Here is a 25306-nt window from a genome sequence, read left to right as displayed (position 1 = left end):
CACTACCCACCGCCCCCACTGTGGCCAGGCCGCAACAGCAGGGAGCTTCGGGTGGCAAGCGCGCCTCTGGACGCAAGCGTGGCGCGTCCAAGGCATCCAGCACCAGAGCCAGCTCCTGGGAGCGTCGTCAAGGCTCTTTCGGCGCTCAGGATGTCAGGCGCAAGGATGAGAAACGCGCTCCACCTCCTCCACCTTCGCCTAGGCCCCAACGCAAGGACAGCGGGCCTAGTCGCAGGGGGAGGTGACACTCATCGCCCGGTTATCGGGCCCCCAGCTGATTACCCCGTCACGGCCTCTTGGCCGGCATCATGCGGGGTCAGCTTCCCACTTGGGAAAAAGAACTGGCGCTTTCCTTGCCCAACCGGACGGAGTCGAGGACCAGTCCACCGGTGCAAAGAGACTAAAAAAGACGCTAAAGACAATGAATACGATTCAAAGTCATGTGTGTCTTTATTCACAAGTGATGAGTGTACAAAATGTGCTGCCTGTGTGTGGAATAAATCTATTGCCAAAATCACAAATGCCCATTTTTTCCCATGTCATGAAAAGTCAAGACAGCATGTTTCCCGGGGGGAAACACTGTCCTCTGCAAACTTTTATGCGCCCTCAGTGTTCGCCATGTCCCCTAACCAGTCAGGACGACATCCCAAACACTGTAGGGACAAATACTGTGCATGCTGTAAACATGATGAGTCAATCGCAGGTAGAGAAACCTTTGCTAATGAATCAAATGTCTAAAATGCTTTGTGTAAAAGGGGGGTTCTCTGTAGACAAAACTTTAATTCCATCTGCATCACTGCAGTACCTTTTTCCGTCCGGCAGAGGGCGGCAAAACGCCTCTGGGGCTCGGAAGAGGCACAAAATGGCCGCCTCTCTCAGCCGCCCCAAAATGGCGGCAGAGAGGCGGAAGTTTACGTCACAGAGAACCCCGGTGTTACACCAGCGAAGCTCCCCAAGGGGAACACTAGTTTCGCTCCGGGTAGAAACACCGCACGAAAGGTCCGTCCCCCTCGACCTCACCAACATGGCGGACGAAGTGCGACGGATCTCACATCAACAAACCCCGGTGTTACTACATCAGCACTCCCCGAGGGCGGTCCAGGTAAGCACAACACCGAGGCTTGGTTCCGAGGTTACGTCACGCAGAGCGACAGCGTCTCACGTTCTCATGGGAACGGACGCTCGCTCTGTGACGACACCGACATTAGCACAGCTAGCACTAACGAGCAATGCTACAGGGCGGATGTCGACGGTGTGTGGGATTCCCCGTCTACGTCACAGGCTTCCCCCGCTGTTGAACGGTCAGAACCTGACGGTGAGATGACGTCAGCAGCCCCCACCTTCCCCTTGAATCCCCTCGCTCAATGTTTTTCCAAATGGAAAGCGTGCGAACCGAATCCTTGGGTACTACGTACCGTACTAAAATGATACAGGTTGCAATTCTCGAGCATACCTCCACTAACAACCAAAGTAGTGTTCTCCCGAGCGTCAGGCCGAGCGGCCATAACGCTGAGGGAAGAGGTTCTGGCTCTCCTGAGCAAGGGCGCAATCAGGGAATTATCTCCGGATCAGAACCGACTGGGTTTTTATTCTGAGTACTTCCTGGTGAAAAAGAAAGGGGGGGGTGTAAGACCTATTCTGAACCTCACAGGTTTCTAAAGGTCTTCAACTTTCTAATGCTCACAACGGCGACGTTGTTGCAAACGATACGTCAAGGTGATTGGTGGACGAGTATAGACCTCAAGGATGCCTATTTTCACGTCCCAATCTACCCGCCGCACCGCAAGTTCCTGCGCTTTGGCTACGAAGGGAAGGTGTACGAGTACACGGTGCTCCCTTTTGGCATGTCACTGAGCCCCCGGGTGTTCGTGAAATGCACAGAGGCGGCGATAGCTCCGCTGCGTCAGCAGGGTCTGCGTCTGGCGACGTACATAGACGATTGGCTGCTGCCAGCGGAATCGAGGGAACAGGTAGCGCTGCACACGGAGATGGCCATTGCGCACCTGCAGTCCCTAGGGTTCACAATCAACGCTCAGAAGAGCGTTTTGATTCCATCCCAACAAGCCACCTTCGTGGGGATATCCTTGGATTCCACCACAATGGTGGCGCGCCTGTCCCAGGACAGGATAGCGAGCTTCTTGGCATGTGTGCGCTCCATGCGCCTGGGGCGCAAGGTCACGTACAGAACATGCATGCAAGCCGCGGGTCTCATGGCCTCGGCCATACATCTGATCCAGCTGGGCAGATTCTACATGAGACCTTTCCAGAGATGGATGCGGTCTCTGGGGATACCGCATTCCATGGGCTCTCGGAAGGTGGTAGTGTCACCACGCTGTGTAATGTCACTCTAACCGTGGACACAGGCGACCTTCTTGTCCGAAGGGGTCAAGATAGGCGCTGTAGTGTCCTGGAAGGTGATCACCACGGACGCCAGCCTCTCCAGTTGGGGGGCTGTCCACGAAGGCTACTCAGCCCGGGGGTTGTGGGACTCCTCCCAGAGGAAAGCCCACATCAACTACCTGGAGCTGCTGGGGGTCTTCCTCGCTCTCAAAAATTTTGAGAGCCACATCCTGGGGTGTCATGTCCTGGTCAGAACGGACAATACCACAATGATGTGTTAAGTCAACAAACAAGGAGGCTTGGGTTCCCTTGTGTTGGACAAGCTAGCATGCGAGCTGACGCTCTGGAGCGTGCAACGCTTGGCACGGCTGCGCGCCAGCCACGTGCCGGGCCACCTGAACAGCGGGGCGGACCTGCTGTCCAGAGGGGGGCTCCGGTACGAGGATTGGTCGCTGTGCCAGAGAGCCGTGGATCTGATCTGAGCCTGGTTCGGCCGGGCTCAGGTCGATCTGTTTGCGTCCAGAGAGAACGCGAAGTGCTCACGGTTCTTCTCGATCAGGGCCAAGGACCAGTCCTTGGGAGTAGACGCTCTGGCGCACGAGTGGCCGAGCGGTCTACTTTTTGCCTTTCCGCCCCTGGGTCTGATCCGTCCGACAGTGGAGAGGATCAGGACCCAAGGTGGGATGGTTCTGCTGGTAGCACCAGCATGGGGCATGTGGAGGACGGAGATCTCTCCCCTCCTCTACGACGAGCCGTGGCCTCTCCCCCTGTTCAGAGACCTTCTGAGACAAGGCGGAGACAAGGTTTACCACGAGCACCCCCAGACTCTGGATCTGTGGGTTTACCCCGTGAGAGGTCGAGTCTGACCTCGCAAGGCCTGCCCCCTGCAGTGGTAGCCACTATACAGGGGGCTAGGGCAGATTCTACCAAACGTCAGTACGACGTTAGGTGGAGGCTTTTCAGGCCCCTGTGAGAAGCGTTCTGGTCTACCTGCAGGACAGGTTGGACCATGATTTGGCTTTCTCTACCATCAAGGTGTACCTGTCAGCCATCTCCGCTTGCCACGATGGATTCGATGGCCAGTCGGTGGGCGCGCACCGGCTGGTGCGACGGTTTATGACCGGCGCCAGGCGTGCTAGGCCAGTGAACAGACCTTTGTTTCCTAAGTGGGACCTGACTGTGGTGCTGGACGCACTATGTCGGCCCCCCTTTGAGCCTCTTGAAACGTTGGATCTGAAGATCGTGAGTTTCAAAACGGTGCTCCTGGTGGCCCTTTGTACGGCAAAACGCGTTGGTGACATGCAAGCGCTCTCTGTGAGCGAGGAATGCATGTGGTTTTCAGACGACGGCAAGAGGGTTTTGTTGAAAGCCTACTTGACGTTTGTGTCTAAGACCGGCACGGTTGCCAGGGCCCCAGTGGGGGGGGGGCTTTCCATCCTCCGCCGTTCACTTTGGCAGAGGATGAACGGTTGCACTGTCTCTGTCCAGTAAGGGCCTTAAGGCTCTACTGTCAGAGGACGGCGGTCGGCCGTGAGTCATCTCAGCTTTTCGTCTCCTTTGGCCGGGGTCAGAGGAAGGCGGTGGCTAGACCGACTGTCCAGATGGATCGTGGAGGCGATTCGGTTGGCATATGTGAGTAGCGGGGCGGCTGTCCCACTGGGACTGAGGGCCCAATCTACTCGGGGTGTTGCTGCATCTTGGGCCCTCTACAGAGGGGTGTCGATGCAGGAAATATGCTCTGCGGCTAACTGGTCGTCTCCCTTGACCTTTGCATCTTTCTACAGCCTGGACGTGGCGGCATCTGAGATGGCGCGCACGATCTTGGGTGTAGCGGCTGGCTCAAGTTAGGTGGACACAGACATGCCTGGCGGCATGTGGTTTCTTCCTACTGGTGAGCAGCAGCTGGTTCAGGACAGGGAATACGAGGCATGCCTGGGGGCATGTTCTCTCTCCCTGCCTGGCTGGCCTTTTCGGCCCTCTCTAGACCTGCTAGGCATGGTCTGGGAGGAGGAGGCCTTGGTTTCTCTGTCACGGGCCGGTCAGACCGGGGGTCTGGTCGGGCTGGTGCCTAGGGACAGGAATTAAGTCTGTCAAGGTCTTACCATAAATCCTTTCACTTCCTGACCCAAAGGGTCGGGGTTGCCTGGGGGCCATGGTCTTGCCGGGGGCAGAACCTGTGGCCTTGGGCAAGTGTTTGGGTAGGGTTGGTAAACATGGGCTCCCCCGGGGGACGTTTATGCGTCCCATAGTAAGTACCTTACTGCAGCTTACGCAATAATAACCCAGGGTTACGTATGTAACCCCGGTTTTATAAGTAACGTAAGTAAGGTACTTACGTTTTTAACCCCCTCTGTGCGCAGTGTGGCATGCAGAGTGGAAGGTTTCAGAGGACGAGCTCATATGACGCAATGGTATTTATACCACCACCGGTTGCCGGTGTTTTGCGTCACACGACCCTATCCAATAGAAAATTTAATTCGGGAGTCTTTGTGTGCTCTCTGTGATCGCCAGGGGGCGATGATATCCCATAGTAAGTACCTTACTTACGTTACTAATAAAACCGGGGTTACATACGTAACCCTGGGTTACAGTTATGATTGGCAGTGGCAGTGGTGGAAAGTACATTTACTTAAGTACTGTACTTAATTACAATTACTTCTACTCCACTACATCTCGGATCCAAATATTGTACTTTCACAATGTAGACGTACAATGTAGACGTACTCTGTTACAAGTAAAAGTCCGGAATTAAAAATTTACTTTAGTAAAAGTACAACAGTATTGGTATCAAAATGTATTTAAAGTACCAAAAGTAAAAGTACTAAAATGTTTGAAAATAGCCGTTTTCAAATAATTGTAGTGGAGGAACAATATTTGCCTCTGAGATGTAGTGGAGTAAAAGTAAAAGTATAGATAATTGGAAATACTCCAGTAAAGTAAAAATACCTCAAAATTGTACTTAAGTACAGTACTTGAGTAAATGTACTTAGTTACTTTACACCACTGCTCGCCATCACATCGGATTTCCAGAGAGAGAGAGAGAGAGAGAGAGAGAGAGAGAGAGAGAGAGAGAGAGAGAGAGAGAGAGAGAGAGAGAGAGAGAGAGAGAGAAGGGAGGATACTCTGAATCACAAACCAGCAACTTCAGCTGGCAACTGGATGTAATTTGCATATGATTCATTGTCATCACTTTACCACAATGTGAAACATTTATTTACTAAATGCTAATGTATGCTACGCAGCTCATTTGCGACACTTCAGAGTTGAGCAGCACACAGTGTGTGTGTGTGTGTGTGTGTGTGTGTGTGTGTGTGTGTGTGTGTGTGTGCGTGCGTGCGTGTGTGTGTGTGTGTGCGTGCGTGCGTGCGTGTGTGTGTTCGTGTTTGTGTATTAAATATGGCCTCCTTTCACCCGAGCTTCTCGCCAGACAATGAACAATGAGGAAAAGAGAATGACACTCAACAACAGACAGACAGACAGACAGACAGACAGACAGACAGACAGACAGACAGACAGACAGACAGACAGACAGACAGACAGACACATAATGACAGACAGAGAACAATAATGCAGAGTAAAAGGTGTTCATTTGGCTGTGAGTCCATGTAAATCTCAAAATGTAATTCACAGTGAGCAGTTTAGTGTGCGGGAAAGACAGATTGTGTACAAGGTGACAAGGTGGTAGGGAAGGAGACAGTCCAGGATACATGTCAAGGTCACTTATCATCACCCTCTAAAGAGAGGACACAGACCTGGCAACCCTGACGTAGCCCCGACGGTAAGCGTGTTACGTCACTTCCTGTACTGTCTGAGCTAGCGAGACGTATATCGTTGAGCTGCGCAAGACGCTAACGTTGATATTATTGTATTATTGTGATTTGAACACACACTATCACTGCTAACTACTACCCTATCTCTCTACTGTGTGGCGACTTTACGCTACTTGGACTGATTGTCTAGCTAAGGGACTAACTTTGCCGTTGGTTGTTGGCGTTACAATTAGCCTAGCTTTAGCTTAGCTAATTGGGCTGCTGGGCTATGGCTTCTCACTCCTCCCCCCTGGGTTCCCGTCTCGCTCTTATCCTCTCTACTGTGCTGTTTGCCACATGTATAGTTACAACTCCGACGACTTTATTGGATGTACGGATGTATGTAACAAGTGCAGTGTGTTTGCAGCGCAGCAGGAGAGGCTCTGTCTGCTGGAGGAAACCATAGCTAGCTGTGCTCACTTTAGCCTAGCCTCTGCTCCCGTGCAACAGGGAACAGGGGGACATTACCAGCCACGGTCACCGACCGTGACTGATCATAGTCCCCACACGCACCCTACGACCCAAGACGGCTGGGTGACTGCTCCTGGTCGTAAGCGTAGTAATAAACAAAAGCACACGGGACACCAACCACTTCACGTTTCAAACAGATTTTCCCCACTCGCTGCTACACCCGTTGAGTTTAGCAGTGAGACGTCAGCTCCACTCTGTGACACGCCCCCTCCGTGTGTCACTGAGAATACAACTCTGGTTATTGGTAGTTCTATAATGACAAACGTGAAGTTAGTGACACCAGGGACCATAGTCAAATGCATCCCCGGGGCCAGAGCGGGCGACATCGAATCAGATTTTAAAATGCTGGCTAAAAGTAAACATAAACGTTATGATACAATTGTAATTCACTGCGGTGGCAATGACACACGACTTAAGAGATCAGAGATCACAAAGATAAATGTTGAGTCAGTATGCACATACTCAAAGACAATGCCGGACTCCGTAGTTTTCTCTGGTCCCCTGCCAAATATGATTGGTGATGAGATGTACAGCCGTATGTCTTCATTCAACCGGTGGTTATCAAGGTGGTGTCCAGATAATAACGTGGGCTTTATAAATCATTGGCAAACTTTCGAGGGGAAAACTGGTCTGATGGGGAGAGACTGCATACATCCAACTTGGGATGGTGCGGCGCTCATCTCTAGAAATATAGACGAGTTTATCAATAAACTATGACCACCCAGAGTTGGGACCAGGAAGCAGAGTTGCAGTCCTACACGCTTCTCTCTGCTTCCACCAGAGCAGCCACCTACCCTACAAATCAGAACAATTGAAACTACTCGACCCCCTAGGCATATGAAACCAAGGGTTCAAGGAGCTGTGCATAAAAACTTGGCACACATCAAAATGAATGCAGTAGTGCAAAATTATTAAATGTGGACTCCTGAACATTAGATCTCTACGCTATAAAGGTGTATTGGTAAATGAAATCATATCAGACAACCATCTTGATTTACTTTGTCTTACCGAAACATGGCTGGGTGAGCAAGAATACGTCTGTCTAAATACAGCCACCCCACCAAGTCACACAAATGCTCATATTCCTCGAGACACCGGCCAGATTGGAGGTGGAGTTGCAGCCATATTCAACTCAAGCTTAATAGTCAGCCCCAGACCCAGGCTGACTTACAAAATGTTTGAAAGTCTGGTTCTCACTCTTTCACACCCAAGCTGGAAATCATTACAGCCCTTATTATTTGTTACAGTGTACCGCCCTCCTGGGGCCTACACTGAATTCCTATCTGAAGTCTCAGAGTTTCTATCACGTCTAGTCCTAGACTCTGATTTTGGCATGAATATCCACGTGGATGTAGTAACTGATAGCCTCAGTAAAGCGTTTATTACATTAATTGAGTCTGTCGGTTTCTCTCAGTGCGTAGATAAACCTACACACAAGTTCAACCATACCCTCGACCTTGTTTTGGTCTATGGTATTGAAATTGAACATCTCATAGTCTTCCCATATAATGAGAACCTTTCCGACCACTATTTAATAACTTTTGATTTTACATTAATTGATTACTCACCATTGGACGAAAATGTCTTTGGTAGAAATCTATCCGATAGTGCTGTGGGCAAATTTAAGGAAGCAATACCATCAGCCATCAACTCAGTATATTCCAACACAATTGAAGATATCTATACTTATAGCCCCTCTCAGGTCGATCACCTTGTTGATAGTGTCATAGGCTCCCTTCAGGCCCCTACTGGACCACCCTCCGATGTAATATCCTCAGAAGTGGCTGTACGACATAGTGTATATTTGGACAGTTTCTCTCCGGTCGAGCAAATTTACTTTAATGATCACATCTTCCAAACCAACGACCTGTCTCTTGGATCCAGTCTCAACTAAATTACTTAAAGAGGTCCTGACCCCGGTTGGTGCATCCCTACTCGATATGATCAATATGTCTCTGGTAACGGGCTACGTACCACAGTCCTTTAAGGTAGCTATCATCAAACCTCTCATCAAGAAGCCTACTCTCGACTCAGGCATTTTGGCTAACTATAGACCTATATCGAACCTTCCATTTCTCTCTAAAATCCTTGAGAAAGCAGTCGCCAAGCAGTTATGTGACTTTTTACATAACAACAAGCTATTTGAAGCTTTTCAGTCAGGATTCAGAGCACACCATAGCACTGAGACGGCATTGGTGAAGGTCACAAATGACCTCCTGATTGCATCAGATAACAACCTTCTCTCTGTACTGGTTTTATTGGACCTCAGTGCTGCATTTGATACTATCGATCACCATATTTTGTTGGCATTATGGGTGCTGCATTGAACTGGTTTGAGTCTTATCTGTCTGACAGATTTCAGTTTGTAAGCCTTAACGATACACCTTCAGTACGTGAAAAGGTTAAATACGGAGTCCCACAAGGCTCTGTACTTGGACCAATACTATTTACTCTATATATGCTTCCTTTAGGCGAGATAATTAGGAAACACTCTATACATTTCCACTGTTATGCAGATGATACACAATTATATCTATCGATGAAGCCAGATGAAACGGATCAACTGGCTAAACTTCAAGCATGTCTTATAGACATCAAGAGTTGGATGACCCAAAATGACCTACTCCTCAACACGGACAAAACTGAAGTTATTGTACTTGGCCCTAAGCACCTCAGAGATAAATTAGCCGATGATAATTTTACCCTAGATGGTATTACCTTGACCTCCAAGGCCACTGTAAAGAATCTGGGAGTCACATTTGACCAAGATATGTCCTTTCAGTCCCACATAAAACAAATTTCAAGAAATGCCTTGAAAATGCCGAAAATGATGCAGAAAAACTTGTTCACGCATTTGTTACTTCTAGGCTGGACTATTGCAACGCTTTATTATCAGGCTGCCCAAGTAAGTCCCTAAATAGCCTGCAGCTAGTCCAGAATGCCGCTGCGCGCATACTGACAGGAACCAGAAGAAGAGATCATATCACTCCTTCATTGGCCTCTTTGCACTGGCTCCCGGTTAAATACAGAATAGAGTTTAAAGTTCTCCTCCTCACATACAAGGCTCTCAATGGACAGGCACCAGTATATCTCAAAGAACTCATCGAGCCCTATAAACCAGCCAGAACACCATTGCGTCCACAGTATGAAAAAATGCTTACGGCTCCAGGAAACCCCCAAAAAGCTAGAACAGGAGGCAGAGCATTTAAGTTTCAGGCACCTCAGCTGTGGAACCTTCTCCCAGTCTCAGTCCGTGAAGCAGACACACTCTGTATATTTAAGACTAGATTAAAAACCTTTCTCTATGATAAAGCCTATATAGCCAAAGTGTATAGACTCAGTCACCCTATAGTCATCCTCTCTCCCCTCTCCCTCCCCACCTCCCCCCTTCTCCTCTCTCCTCTCGTCCTCTCTCTTCTCGTCCTCCCTTTTGGTTGTGTGGGTTTGTGTCCCATTGGTACAATTGTAATTAACCCTGTACGGATTCACGCTCTAGTAAGGCCTGCCACTAATTCTACATCCGGGGACCCACTCCCCGGAGTTTTTTTGTCTCCCACGTCGCAGTCCCATGGACTGTCACTACGGACCCCCAGCTGCGGCTCAAGACTGTGACTGCGGACCGGGCCTCTCCATGGAGCACGACCGTGGATTTCTACTACACTACACTATACCACTACACTTTACTGTATATCTTAACATTCTTATATTATACCATTATATACTGCATACACATTATTGCTGTACTATATTATATTATCATATACTATCTTACACTATTATATTTGCTACTATTGTTATTGTTACTACTTGTACTGTATCTCTTTCTGTCTCTCCTCTGTCTCTCCCTCTCTCTCTCTTCTTTCCCCCGACACAGTTGAGGCAGAAGGCCACCACCCTAGAGCCTAGGGTCTGCCTGACGTTTCTTCCAGTTAAGAGGGAGTTTTTCGTTGCCACTGTCGCAAAATTGCTTGCTCAGGGTGGGATTGTCGGGTCTCTTCTCTACATGTAAAGTGTCTTGAGACAACTTGTTGTGATTTGACACTTTAATAAAATTGAATTGAATTGAATTGAATTAAAGAGCAGAGGCCCTGCCAAGCAGCCACTTATTGTACAGCATGAATATTCCACCGGAACATTCAAGCTGTAAAAAAGAGTTTGGCAATCTATCTATCTATCTGTCTGTCTACTATCTATCTATCTACTGTATATGTATATCTACTACAATTTGGAGGTACTTTTACTTTACTGGAGTATTTCCAATTGTCTATCCTTTTAGTTCTACTCCACAACATCTCAGAGGCAAATATTGTACTTTTACTCCACTACAATTATTTGAAAACTTTAGTTATAATAGTTACTTTGCAAATATAAATTATTACATTATAAAACACACAATAACCACTTTAGCCCTATTTGATACCAAGGCTATTTGAAAATAGCAGATCTACAAGACCTTGTAGATCGGCTATTTCCAAACATTTTTGTACTTTTACTTTTGGTACTTTAACAGAGTAACAGAGTAACAGAGTACTTCTACATTGCAGTATTGCTACTTTTACTTAAGTAGAACATTTGAGTACTTTTCCCACCACTGCATCTGTCCCCATTGGTTCTCAAGCCATTCATCACATTATGCTGATGCTGACGCTATGTCAGCATCAGCATCCTCTCTGTGCAGTTTCTTGAACACAACGTTCTCTCTCTTCTTTAATCACTCAAACCAGACTATAGGAACTGTGGAGTTGTTGCTCAGGACCTGATCAGACTGGTGAGCAGAGATGTCAGCACCAAGGACAGCTCCGTGCTCATTGAAGGAAGCTAAAACATGTCACAATGCTCACGTTGTGAGCTTGTAGATCAGCTATTTTCAAATACCCAAAGTATACAATAGAGCAGCGGTTCTCAAACTATGGCTCGCGACCCAAAGTGGGGTCGTGGGAAGGTGCCGTTGGGGCCGCGCAAAAAAAAGGTGAGGTCATCGCGTTGTTCATCGCGGCTGTTTTTGTTAGTCTGAGAGCGAGACGGTACAGTTAAATTTAGATTTAACTGTGGGGTCGCCAAACAAATTATCCCTCATAATATGGGGTCGTGGTATACAAAAGTTTGAGAACCCCTGCAATAGAGCTTACAAAACATACACAATGTAGCCTATGTTTTGTAATAATAATCTAATCTAAAAATAACTCATAAATATTTGCCTCTCAGATATGGTGGAGTAGTAAGTTTAAAGTATACATTTTTTTTAATACTCAAGTAAAGTAGAAGTACCTCGAAATTGTACTTAAGTACAGTCTTGAGTAAATGTACTTAGTTATATTCCTCCACTGCAAGCCAATGGCAGATTATCAATTGAATTGAGTGTGTCAAAGAGCATCTTTGCTTGCATTGTCCATATGCTGTGAGCCTCCTCTGGTAATTCAGTTTCCACTGATGGAAGATGGTGATCTTCTTTCAAAAGGACTGAATCTTTGGATATTTCCTCATTCCACCTTCATGAAAGGCTCAAAACCCCCAGATGAGAATTATAAAAGCAATATCTTTAAAGAGCTGTAGGACATAATAGCGTATTATCATGCACACATTACACATACTGCTGCTGACGAGTCAAGTTATTATTTGCTTGACTTCTTGTCTCAGCGACAGACAGCCACAATTTAAGTGGAATCTGATTATTTTTGTCTGCATCCAGAAGCCTGTAAATCTGTCATCCATGTATCCATTCTCCATGCTCTGCCTGTCCTTCTGTCATGAACAAAACAAGCATGACAATTATCATCTCATTATATTCACAGTACAAACAGAGAGACGGGAGACACCACTGAAACCTGGTGACAGTCGTAATCAATGTGACACCTTGAGAAAAACCCTCTTATTACATAATTATTTATAAATACCGCCATCTAGACATAAACCCTGCTATTACCTATGTTAAGGACATCTGTATTTTGGTACTCAGAAATCTGAACTGTTGTCTCTTGCCGTATTTTGTCTTCTGTCTTCTAAGTATGAGGGATATTTAGTACCTCAGTAGGAGCCAAACTTGCATGTACAATGTAGTGTAATGGAAAACCTTGTCTGACTCAAAGTATAGCTAGTCTCATCACACCTCATATACTAGGCTTCAAACCAAATACTTAGGTCAATGCTTTCTCTATATGGTCACAAAAGCTAAAATAAACTATAACTCACTTTGACATGCATCTGTTTCAGTGGTGGAAAAAGTACTCATATGTTTTACTTAAGTAAAATTATCAATACTGCAATGTAGAAGTACTCTGTTACAAGTAAAAGTCCGGAATTAAAAATGTCCTTGAGTAAAAGTATAAAAGTATTGGTATCAGAATGTACTTAAAGTACCAAAAGTAAAAGTACTAAAATGTTTGAAAATAGCTGATCTACAAGCTCACAATGCGTTGCGATGCGACACGTTGTGAGCTTGTAGATCGGCTATCTTCAAATAAAAATAGGGCTTAAGTGGTTCATGTATGTTTTATAATGTAATAATTTATATCTATAAAGTAACTAGTAACTACATTTTTCAAATAATTGTAGTGGAGTAAAAGTACAATATTTGCCTCCTGAGATGTAATGGAGTAGAAGTAAAAGTATAGACAATTGGAAATACTCCGGTAACGTAAAAGTACCTCAAAATTGTACTTAAGTACAGTACTTGAGTAAATGTACTTAGTTACTTTACACCACTGTGTGAAAGTATTATAATAATAACTGCTGTACTCATACTTTCCTAGACACCTATTGTACGTATCAACACATTCTGTCATCTAGACAGCCAGATGAAAAACAACTAAAAAACAACATCCAACGGCAACACATTGGTGCTATAATGAGAGTCGATACAACTGGAGACAACGTTTCTACTTTCTATTTATTTGATAATTATCCTTTGGCTTACTGCATATTTTTATCGTTGCCTTTTTGACTGATGTTGTTGTGCATTTGCTGATGAAAATTATTCTGTTCTTTCTTATCAGAAAATGACAAAAATACTCACTCAATACTGAGTCACATTTACTCTTACTTACTTGCTTGGGTGGTTATTATGGTGTGTTTGTCAGCTGGTGCTGCATTGTATGGCTTTGACTGTGCAATTAAACCACATGAACACCAACATCCCTATTCCACGCTGGACATTCAGTGAAAAAAGCCGATCTACAAGCTCACAACACGTCACGTTGCGTTTCATAGATTGTTTTCATTGTGTATATTCTAGTGTTTGAGCTCCTAGTGTTTTCCTAGTGCTTGTTCTTTGAGACACACATACAGGTATTTGGAGTGTGGCCGAGTCTGCCATTTGCCTTGGAGGAGCAAACAACACAGGTCTCAGCACTGAATTTGAGACAGATTGTATACAACTAGAAGTTCGGGCCGAACATCTAGCGCCCACGCCCACATAGCGCCCACTTGGCAGCGCAGATCACTGGCGTAGCGTCATGAGGGCCAGTGGGGCCATGGCCCGGTCAGTGAAGACCCTGTGTGCCCCTTATAGCTGCTCAAACTCCTGGGCAAGATTTGCCAGAAAAAATAATTCTGCTCCGACAACAATAGACACAGCCTCCGGCCGCCGGTCATGTTACTGCAGTGATAGATTGGCTGCCCCTTTCGCACCTTTTACAAAGCTGCCTACTCCTGCATATCAATGGTCCAAGTGTGACCTGTGAAGTACCATAGTCTGTAGGAGACATAATCATGTCCTAAGAGGAGTCCAAAAGAGAATGGATCCTGGGATTCATGAATTAAATTACAGAGGTGAGTAAATAAGTACATGTACTATAGTACTGCACCCACTCTCCTCCTCGCCCCTCCCCTCCCCTATCCTTTCCTTTGGGGGGGGGGGGGGGGCGGAGCAGAGGCGATGATTGACAGGCAAAATACCTCAAAAGCGACACCCGCAGGCAAAGATTTATTTTTTCATTGCAGTTGAAAAGGCTTTAGAAATGTGAGAGAAAAACACCTGCCATGGATCAAATGGAGTGGATTTTTTTGTTAAAACTTTTTATACACGTTTGAAGGACCATGACAAAGACTTTTAATGTGTGGTACAACAGAACGTCATGAAACCTTTAATGTGGGTGTTGAAAGAAGGGAAAAGCAGCTGAAGCAGCTATGAGTACCGTTAGTTTTTTTCATGAACCTGGTTGCTTGTTGCTCGCACACAATCTGGCAACACTGGCAGGTTGCTCGCACACCCAGGCAGACACAGAGCAAGCCACAGAAAAGCCACAGGCACGCAAGCCACGCATGCGCGGGGACAGCCACGCATGGCACCTTTGCCAATTGTAATATAGGGATGATAGATGTTTCTGTCCTAGTGTAAAATGATGGTTAAGTATCGTATTGCAGGGACCTGCAACATGTATGGAAAATTAAGACGGGTGCAAGAAGAACCTTTGTTTGCCAATCTATGGTTCCAGAAACAGAAAGTCTATGTGTCGAAGTGTCACTGACCAAGACACTTAACCACTAACAGCTCCCCCCCAAGCGCTCATCATGACCTTCTGAGCAGCAATCAGCTGTGTGAAGCTGAAACTGAATTTCCCCTGTGGGATAAAACAATGGTGTCCCTTTCCCTCCCTACCTGAGGGGTTGAGTAGTCTCCAGGTGATGATAGGATCTGGTCTGCCACTGGCCAGACAGCTGAGTGTCACGTTACTGCCCTCGTTCACATTGATGTCTTCTGACACTTTGTAGATGTTGGCTGGAACTGGAGGGACAAGGGAAAAAAACATCATTTAGGAGCATACGTCATACAGAAGGTCACTTTTTACATGTCATATGCACCAGGATGAACCTGGGTATGTGATAATATACAGCATGAAGTTTGAGGACTTTCTGGTATGGTCTGTTTGTCAGCTGGGGTTGCTGTAGTATGGAGCTCTATTGACGGTGTGATTTAGCCAGATGGGATCTCTCCAATGACCCCCAAACACCCACAGCCTCTTGTTGTGAATTCACAAAGAATGGAGAACTTCATGAATCGTTGTTGTGAATTTGTGGGCAGTGGTGGAAAGTAACTAAGTACTGTACTTAACTTTATAAAAAACTACTTCTACTCCACTACATCTCGGATCATGTTAAAACTTGAAATCGGACATTCTGCACAATGAGTACTTTTACTTTTGGTACTTTAAGTGTATTTTGATGCCAACACTTTTGTACTTTGTAGTATTTATATTGCAGTATTGATACTCTTACTTAAGTAAAAGTACCCATGCAGTGCCGACCCGCCCTATACGCGAACAACGCGGCCGCTTAGGGTACCCGGGAGTTGCCAGGGGCCCCCGCAGGCTGCTGTTCAAACAAATAATTTTTTTGTTTGCTGTTTGTTTCTGCTGAATTGAACTGATAGGTGACAAGCGTGAGTCATCATCGTCACGTTTGTTTTGGGAGCCAGACAGGAATGTTGTCACTTGTTGTAGGTGTCAGGGAACATTAATTAGCATCATAAAAGCAGCGATCATCGTCCTATCCATGATGATCTCAGCGGAGGTATGCTACTGTGGTTTCTGAACCAACTCACCAGTGGTGTGTGGTGTAAATGAAGTACTTGCCTTCACCGATGATTCAACGAAAATGGCATATCTACAAGCTCACAACGAGGTGCGACGCAAGCTTGTAGATCTAGGCTATTTCTGAAGTGCGACACCATTGTGCGTGAAGTATAAATTAGGCTTTTAAAGTGACAGTACATACATTTCCTTGCAAGAACTTCTGTTTAATGATATGGCCATGTGACTGAATACAATGAGACCTTCCCCAAGTCGCTTTTGTGGAAACAGAGTGAAAATATGAATTTAGCTTCTTTTTTTTTCTTCTTTTTTTTCTTCTTTTTTTCATATTAACACAGTTCGAATGGGTTTAGTGGGAGAATCATTAAATGGTTACATTTGTAGGGCAAAGTAGGCTCTACTATGCTGCTTTTGAGCGAGTCTCTGTGTTACTTCGGGGGGTGGAGAGACACTTGGCCGAGATTTGCATAGAGTTTCGATTGGTCGCTAGCTAGGCATTGTACTCCGGTTTCACTGAGCCGAGCCAGTGTTGCCAGGTATTGTTATTATAAGTTAGCCCCAAGATTTTATTTGAAAATAGCAGATCTATAAGCTCACTGTGCGTCGCTCGCGATGCGACGCGTTGTGAGCTTGTAGATCTGCTATTTTCAAATAGCTGATGCATACAGTACGGTTAAAATGCTCATGTGGCCCATAGTCGCTTATTTTGGGCTTTTTTCCCTAGACCTGGTTGCTTATTGCTCTCATAGAATCTGGCAACACTGGTCTCTGGTTATGTGGCGTTGTTGCTTAACTTTAGGCGCATAGCGAAAGTTGCTCTGATCTGATCAGCAGAAAGGATTATTCATTCATTTTCCTCCGTGTGTTTGATGACCCCCCCCCCCCCCCCATTTTGAGCTATACCAACCTTTCAGCTAAACAGGCCGCTCGTTTCTATGGAAGTATTCCACTGTATTCCACAACGTGTAGCTAGGCTAGATGGAATAGCCTCGTTAGCTCATTGTGGCGAGTGTCTTGCCTGAACTGCAACCTGGTGTTTGGACTTTCTTCATTTACAGCCCGTACATCTACATACACGTTCAGATTTCAAATGTAAAGTGCTTAACGCATGGCCACGGATGTTACAATTATGTACGGGCCCACATAAGTACACATTCTTCCGTATTGTTCAATAAAAAGCATTGTAATCCGATCGGTGGCCATTTTATCCATTTGCTTTCAACTACGCGACCGCATCGGTTGGGAGGTGTATTGCACTCTTGATACATTATAACTATGAAAAAATGGCTGCCGATCGGATTGAAATGCTTTTTATTGAACAATGCTGAAGATACGGGTACTTATACCCACCCGAAGTGAATTGTAACATCTGTGGCCATGGGGTAAGCACTTTATATTTGACATCTGAACGTAGATGTACAGGCTGTAAATGAACAAAGTGCAAACGCCATGTTGCAGTTCAACAAAGACGTCACGACGTCGTGTAGCTGCTTATTTGCAGTGGTGGAAAGTAACTAACTACATTTACTCAAGTACTGTACTTAAGCTCACAACGCGTCGCATCGCGACGTACATTGGCTATTTGAAAATTGCCGATCTACAAGCATGCATTGTGAGCTTGTAGATCTGCTATTTTCAAATAAATATTTTATTAAATCTATTATGATGATGATTACTTAATATGCCTATTTTTTACAACACAGATCCTCTATGGGGGTCCCTGGCACTAAATAGAGTGGACAGCATGGGGGAGTGATTAGAGGAGTGGCTAGGCTGAATAAATTACCCATTGTTCACGCCCATTACCTGGAGCTGAGAGGTGCTCGAAGTGACAATTCTTTAGAAGGGATTATCTCAGTTTGCACTATTATAGATAACCAGATTCAAATGAGCACATCTTCTTCAAATATGTTCCGATTTCAATGAATGATACATCATATGAAAGCTTATATTCTCTACTTTAATAATCTGTAAAAAATGAAAAGTGCTCACTTGCGGCATAAACCATTGTACTCAGTCACATATGTTTAACATTTGCCAAATTTGCCATAAGGAGATCAAAATGGATAAAACATTGCAATCCCTATCCACACTGTGATAATGTTTTATTTTATTATTATAGTGTGTTTTTGCATGCCAAGCATTTATATAGCATGGCATAAATGTATGAAATAGGCTATTTGTATAGTTTTCAACCCTTATGGTGAACTCATATCAAATATGTGGGAAAAATGTACCCGAAATCTGAGTAACTGGTGTCATTTAGTGTTTTTTTTTTGTTATTGATAAGTTGGTCTTAAATTTAATTTAAAGTGACATTTAAAAAAAGTAAATCTGACTTGCCTAAACCCGCTTATAGGGCCCCCAAATGGACAGGGCCGGCCCTGGACCCGTGTGAGCATCCTACTGATAATGATGTACTGGTATGTTGGGAGGAGAGGAGATACTGTACCTGCTGCTTATTATGTCACATGTTTTTTGGTCTTTATTTCCTGGAAAACAACAAAATGATGGAGGTGCACAAAATTTCACCCACTGATTTACACCTGAAAACCTTCTGATTCTGATTATGAGAAGACAGGAGGGGAGGGGAGAGGAAAGGAGGAGATGGGAGGGGAGCAGAGGGGACAAGACAGAAGTGATGAAAAAAAGAAAAAGAAGGGAGGTGAGGGGAGCAAAAGAGAGGGAAAATAATGATAATGTAACTCTCAGACAGACTATTTTCTTTCTTTCTTTCTTTCTTTCTTTCTTTCTTTCTTTCTTTCTTTCTTTCTTTGACCTTTATTTATTCAGGGAAGACCATTGAGAGCAAGCTAGCTCTCCTTTTCCAGGAGTGTGTGTGTGTGTGTGTGTGTGTGTGTGTGTGTGTGTGTGTGCATGCGTGCGTGCGTATGTGCGTGCGCACATGTGCGCGTGCGAGTGTGTGTGTGAATTTCATAGACGTGGTCTTAAAGAGGGATAAACACACACTTTTTGGACATGCCCGCTCAAACACGCATACACCCACGCACACACATGCACACACACACACACACACGCACGCACGCACGCACGCACGCACGCACGCACGCACGCACGCACGCACGCACACAGACACACACACACACACACACACACACACACACACACACACACACTCACACACTGACACACTCACACACTCACACACACACACACACACACACACACACACACACACACACACACACACACACACACACACACACCTCAGCTTTTATAACCACCATAGGTGCTATAAAAGCTGCTTTTCAAAGAGCTGTGGCCTTTCACTCGTTGTTCCTTAAAACGTCATGGTCAACTTTGACATGACTCCATTACTATTCTGTCCTTTTGCTCTGTTTGCTGTGCTGACTGAACTTACAGTATGGAGTCACATGCTGTGATGAGGGCGTCCTGGAAAAGGAGAGCTAGCTTGCTCTCAATGGTCTTCCCTGAATAAATAAAGGTCAAAGAAAGAAAGAAAGAAAGAAAGAAAGAAAGAAAGAAAGAAAGAAAGAAAGAAAGAAAGAAAATAGTGTGAGTTACATTATCATTATTTTTCCTCTCTTTTGCTCCCCTCACCTCCCTTCTTTTTATTTTTTTCATCACTTCTGTCTTGTCCCCTCTGCTCCCCTCCCATCTCCTCCTTTCCTCTCCCCTCCCCTCCTGTCTTCTCAGAATCAGAATCAGAAGGTTTTCAGGTGTAAATCAGTGGGTGAAATTTCGTGCACCTCCATCATTTTGTTGTTTTCCAGGAAATAAAGACCCAAAAACATGTGACATAATAAGCAGCAGGTACAGTATCTCCTCTCCTCTCCTCTCTTCCCCATTTCATAGGGAGTCATCAGCCTATATCTATCTAGCCTGGTAAACCCCTCCCTCCGGAAATCTCATTTGTATTTGATTTCAGCAGTGAAATCAAATGAAAATGAGATTTCCGGAGGGAGGGGGGTTTACCAGGCTAATATCTATCAACATGGCAGGAGTTGTTTAATACAAAGAAGCTCAGATTACAAATACATAAATAAACTAGAAAATGTGCTCCTCTGAGCACAAGTCTCCGCCAGCAGACTTGTTTAATAGCACAGGTCGTCTTGGTAGAACGGGTCGTCTTGGTAGAACGGGTCGTCTTGGTAGAATGCGCGTGGTTTTTGGTGTTCTGCAGGGGCGACTGAATATGTAGTGTCTGCATCTAAAAAAAAATCTTCTTGAAGCAATGTGTCATATGGGAGTCCTCGTAATTGACTGGTTTGTTCAAATGCTTGTCTGTCTTCTTCATCTTCATTGTCTTGAACAGTTTCAGCAGTTGATTGGTGTGTTTGATCTATGTCAGAGGGACACACACGCACGGACGGGTGATTTGTACTGGAAGGTACTGTTCCAATCAAGACTGATTGATCCTGTCTTACCTCACTTCAAAAAACATAAATGGCTTTTTGAAGTGACACACCTATTTATAGGATTTTATTTAGTTTTGCGTCTCGCTAGCCAATCAAAAGCATTGGTGACAACATATTGTCACGTGTCACGTGAAGTTTGACCAATGTTAGCTTGGCTAGGGGGGAGGGGGACACACAGCGGGACGAAGCGAAAACATACTCTCCGCCTCCGGCGGAGACAATGAATTGGAATTAACCCATTAAGACCGGGAACGCATCTGTGTAATTTTTGGGCGGTGAAACCGCCCCTATATGTGAGGTTTGGACATCGACATTCGCTGCACTGTGATTGGCCACCATTGTACCCCCCCACCTATTGTACCCCCCCAACCCTGCGCTGTGATTGGCCACCATTGTACCCCCCTAACCCTGAACACACACACACACACACACACACACACACACACACACACACACACACACACACACACACACACACACCTCAGCTTTTATAACCACCACGAGGTCTGTCCTCGTGACAGACCACGCACCACTGAGGTGGATGTCCACAAATAAAGATAAGAACGACAGAGTCACCCGCTGGTTCCTTGAGTTACAGGACTACAAGTTCAAAGTGGAGCATCGACCAGGAAAGGACATCCAGCATGCAGATGCCATGTCCTGGTTGTACGAAGAGGAAGGACTTGAAGCTCCCACCCCAGGCGGCGAGCTTAGGGGGAGGGTATGTGGAGTGTCGCTGCCTAGAACGCCAGGTGAGCGCTTCCACCAGGTTAGCGAGAGCTCTGAGGGAGGAGTTCAGCACCAAGGCCAGGTCCGGCCCCTGGGCCAGCTCATTGAGGGGAGGTATGTACCTAGGTCTGTTCTTAATCAGTTTGATGTGATGACACCTGCCCTCCAACTAACAGGCTGGAGACAGCTGCACTGAGTTGGGTCTGATCAAGCTCTAGCTATAAAGGTGCTCACTCTCCCTCAGTTCTGGCTGGCTCTCCTTGGTGGAAGGACTCTGCTCGGGCGGTAAGCGACATACTCCACTTCCTCAATATTAGTTGTGTAGTTAAGACATGAAACTAATTTGATGTTTTCTATTTGTTTGTAGGCAACATAGGACGCTCATACCTAATTGGAACAATACCCCGATCCGGGAAGAAGTTGTGTTGGAATTGTTTGATTAATCCCCCCCCACCCTGCTGTTGTAAGGAATCCCCCCAATAAATCTATTATTTTGTGCACTCAAAACCCTCTGCCTCTGTCTTGGTTCGATCAGTCTTTACAAGTTACTTTACACCACTGCTGAGAGAAAGAACGTAGGGCTCAGGTCTCATCGTCCATACGTTTGCAGTGGAGTTACAGCAGAACAGAGAATCTTCTTCTTTCCATCCCCCCTCCATGTGTCTCTCCACACACACTGCTTCTCTGTCATCTTCACAAACTGCTGTTCCCATTTAGGTAGAGAAGAAAGAAAAAAAAAATCTTCCACTGCTGCGTGCATGAGTGCACGAACACACCAACACACAGCGTTGGTGTTACATGGTGTATGGAGGCCAGATGTATTTAGGACAGAGTTGTAAAGTAGCTATGTACATTTACTCAAGTACTGTACTTAAAGGGTTAGTTCAGATTTTTGAGTATTTTCTGTAGGAAATACTTACCATTAATGTAGTGGTTGCAAAGGTATTAATTGATTGCCAGAGTCCCGTGGTCTGAGTTCTGGTCCGGTTCTGATGAATATGAAGTAGTTCCGGTAGATTAGTAGATTTGGTGGGGGCCACTCATTAAAAATAAATTAATAAAAAAAACTAGCATAATTTGTATTGTTGACCTATTTCTACCATATATTGCAGGTTTCGTTCAACTCCGACCCCTCTGTCACATGGTACTATTTGTTGTGTCCAGAATCACTGCGCCGCGGCAGCCTACTCACTCACAAAATATATGACACAAAAAATTGTACCATGTGACAGAGGGGTCGAAATTGAACGTTTCGTTCAATTTACTGCATACTGCACAATATGGTAGAACTAGGTCAACAATACAAATGACGCTAGTTTTTATTTATTTTTAATGAGCGGCCCCCACCAAATCTACCAGAACTACTTCATATTCATCAAAACCGGACCAGAACTCGGACCACGGGACTCGGGCAATCAATTAATACCTTTTGCAACCACTACATTAATGGTAAGTATTTCCTACAGAAAATACTCAAAAAATCTGAACTAACCCTTTAAGTACAAGTTTGAGGTATGTTTACTTTACCATATTTTCAATTTTCAGTACTTTTACTTCTACTCTACTACATCAGAGAGGCAAATAATGTACTTTTACTCCACTACAATTAGTTACTAGTTACTTTGATTATTATTACAAAACATACATTACCCACTTCAGCCCTATATGCATTTCGTCCATTTGAAAATAGACAATCTGCAAGCTCACAATGCGTCGCTCGCATTGTGAGCTTGTAGATCTGCTCTTTTCAAAAGATTTGTATACATTTGAAAACTTGTGAAATGGGACATTCTGCATAATGAGCACTTTCTACTTTTGGTACTTCAAGTACATTTTGATACCAATACTTTTGTACTTTTACTCAAGTAAATTTAGAATTCTGGACTTTTACTTGTAACAGAGTATTTCTACATTGCAGTATTGATACTTTTAGCGAAGTTTTTAAAAAAGTACTTTTTCCACCACTGATTGAGGAAGAAATGATCCTTTTTAGTAGAACGTGCAAACGGGGCAGCAGGTGTTCTTCTCACAGCTCTCAGTCTGCCAGACTGTGTTTAATACATACTCGATATTTAGCACATATCCTAGAATAAATCTGACCCGCTCCTCGCTTTAAGCTTCATCCGGGTAATAAAACCAAGATGAACGGCTTCGCAATTCATCCTCTCAGGGTCCGTTTGTGCTGCATTAGTTTCAACTACCACATTATGGGCTGCTTTACGAACCAAATAACGAGCAATATAAAAACAGTATTTTCTTTAGTATCGAAGAGTGGATCTTTATTAACCTATTAAGACCGGGAACGCATCTGTGTCGTTTTAAGATGTCTTTGGCTATTAAAAAATAGCAGATCTACAAGCTCATAGCGCGGCACTGAGTGCCGTGGTATAAGCATGTAGATCTGCTATTTTTTTTTAAGAATCGTGAAACATTTGTGCAAATCTTTGAATATATATATTTGTATAACAAACATTTTAACTTAAATCTTTGCCTCTGGGGGTCCCTGGAACAACATATTTTGAGATGGGGGTCCGTGGCCAAATACATATCATTTTGGGGGACCTTGACGTGAAAAAAGTTTGAGAACCACTGATATTACAGCAACATCAGTTTTTACAAAAAACTGTTAAGATTTAGAAGACATTTGTAGAATCCCCCAGAAGCAAAGATTTGAGTTACAAATGTTTGCCATATAGTCAAAGATTTGGACACATTTTCCACAATTTTTCAAAAAATAGCAGATCTACAAGCTCACAGCGCGGCACCGAGTGCCACGCTATGAGCTTGTAAATCTGCTATTTTTTTAATAGCCAAAGAAATCTTAAAATGACATATGCGTTCCCGGTCTTAATGGATTAATACAGAACAGCCAGTGTATTTTCTCCCATGTTTCTTAGTTATATCTGCTTTATCAGGGACCGTGTCCACAGACAGCAGCCTTTGCAAAAACAAGGTAGACCCAGAAACGTGTCCTTAAAGGACGAGTAAGGGAACAATATCGTCACCGCAACAGTTGCTGTAACATATCGGAAATGTAATAACCTCCCCCAAAACAAAGCCACCACTTGCTGGATTGACATTTTGTGTGTGTGTGCAAGTGGACCAGGGACGCTGGAAGTCATTTATGCCAGGGGGGGCTGGGCTTGGCGGGGGACTCCGCGATTTTTTTTTCACATGTGTCCCGCGATTTCTTTCACATTTTTCACCTTTTTTCACCTTTTTCAACAAATATTGTATTCCCCAAAGTTAAATACATCATTGTTTTAATATATAAGTGTGTATATAGACTTTTAAAATTATATATATTTGTTTAATTAAAAAAAAAAAAAAAAAAAAAAAAAAAATTTCAATTTTTTTTCTTTCTCTTCCCCACCACCAGGGGTGCTGCAGCACCCTCAGCACCCCACTTCCCGCGTCCCTGAAGTGGACAATCATGTATGTACAGTATGAGTGCACGTGTTTGCATGTGTACGTGAGGTTGCGGGAGCACATGCACAATTTGTGTAGGCTTTTTGGTGGTGTGTGTGTGTGTGTGTGTGTGTGTGTGTGTTTATATTCTAATCATGATCAGAGCTTCCGAGTCCCAGACTGTATGACCAGAAACATTTGAAAATTGTGGGAGGTCTGGCCACGCGAGATTAATGTGGGAGTGACAGCTACTGTAGGCATTCTGCTCCATTCAAGGACTGAAAAGCAGATGGAGTCATCACACACACACACACACGCGCACACACACATGCACACACACACACACACACACACACACACACACACACACACACACACACACACACACACACACACACACACACACACACACACACACACACACACACACACACACACACACCCCCTACCCCAGTGGGGGAAAAAGTACTTGTTACTTGAGTAGAAGCCAGCTTACAGGACACACAAGGCTTTGCTTTGGTTTGTTTATTTATCAGTCTTTTTTTTTTTATCTGAATTGAATATCTGATAAAACTTTCAAACGAGACACAAAACAACACTACAGTGCATGCCTGCCATTTTG

General features: G+C 44.8%; 1 protein-coding gene across 2 annotated transcripts in view; it reads right to left on the bottom strand.

Moving 5' to 3' along the window:
• Window positions 1–25306, bottom strand: part of LOC308073950 (limbic system-associated membrane protein-like) — a 342986-nt gene that overhangs the window by 48945 nt on the left and 268735 nt on the right. For both annotated transcript variants that reach the window (XM_080413243.1, XM_080413244.1), the window contains exon 4: window positions 15217–15342. In XM_080413243.1, the coding sequence (XP_080269369.1) occupies window positions 15217–15342 (126 nt within the window). The remainder of the gene's footprint in view (window positions 1–15216; window positions 15343–25306) is intronic.

This window comes from Gymnoscopelus braueri (genome assembly GCF_963280865.1).
Source record: "Gymnoscopelus braueri genome assembly, chromosome: 1".
Taxonomy (NCBI): domain Eukaryota; kingdom Metazoa; phylum Chordata; class Actinopteri; order Myctophiformes; family Myctophidae; genus Gymnoscopelus; species Gymnoscopelus braueri.
The sequence above is the reverse complement of the archived record's forward strand: the minus strand, read 5'-3'. Positions and strand labels throughout refer to the sequence as shown.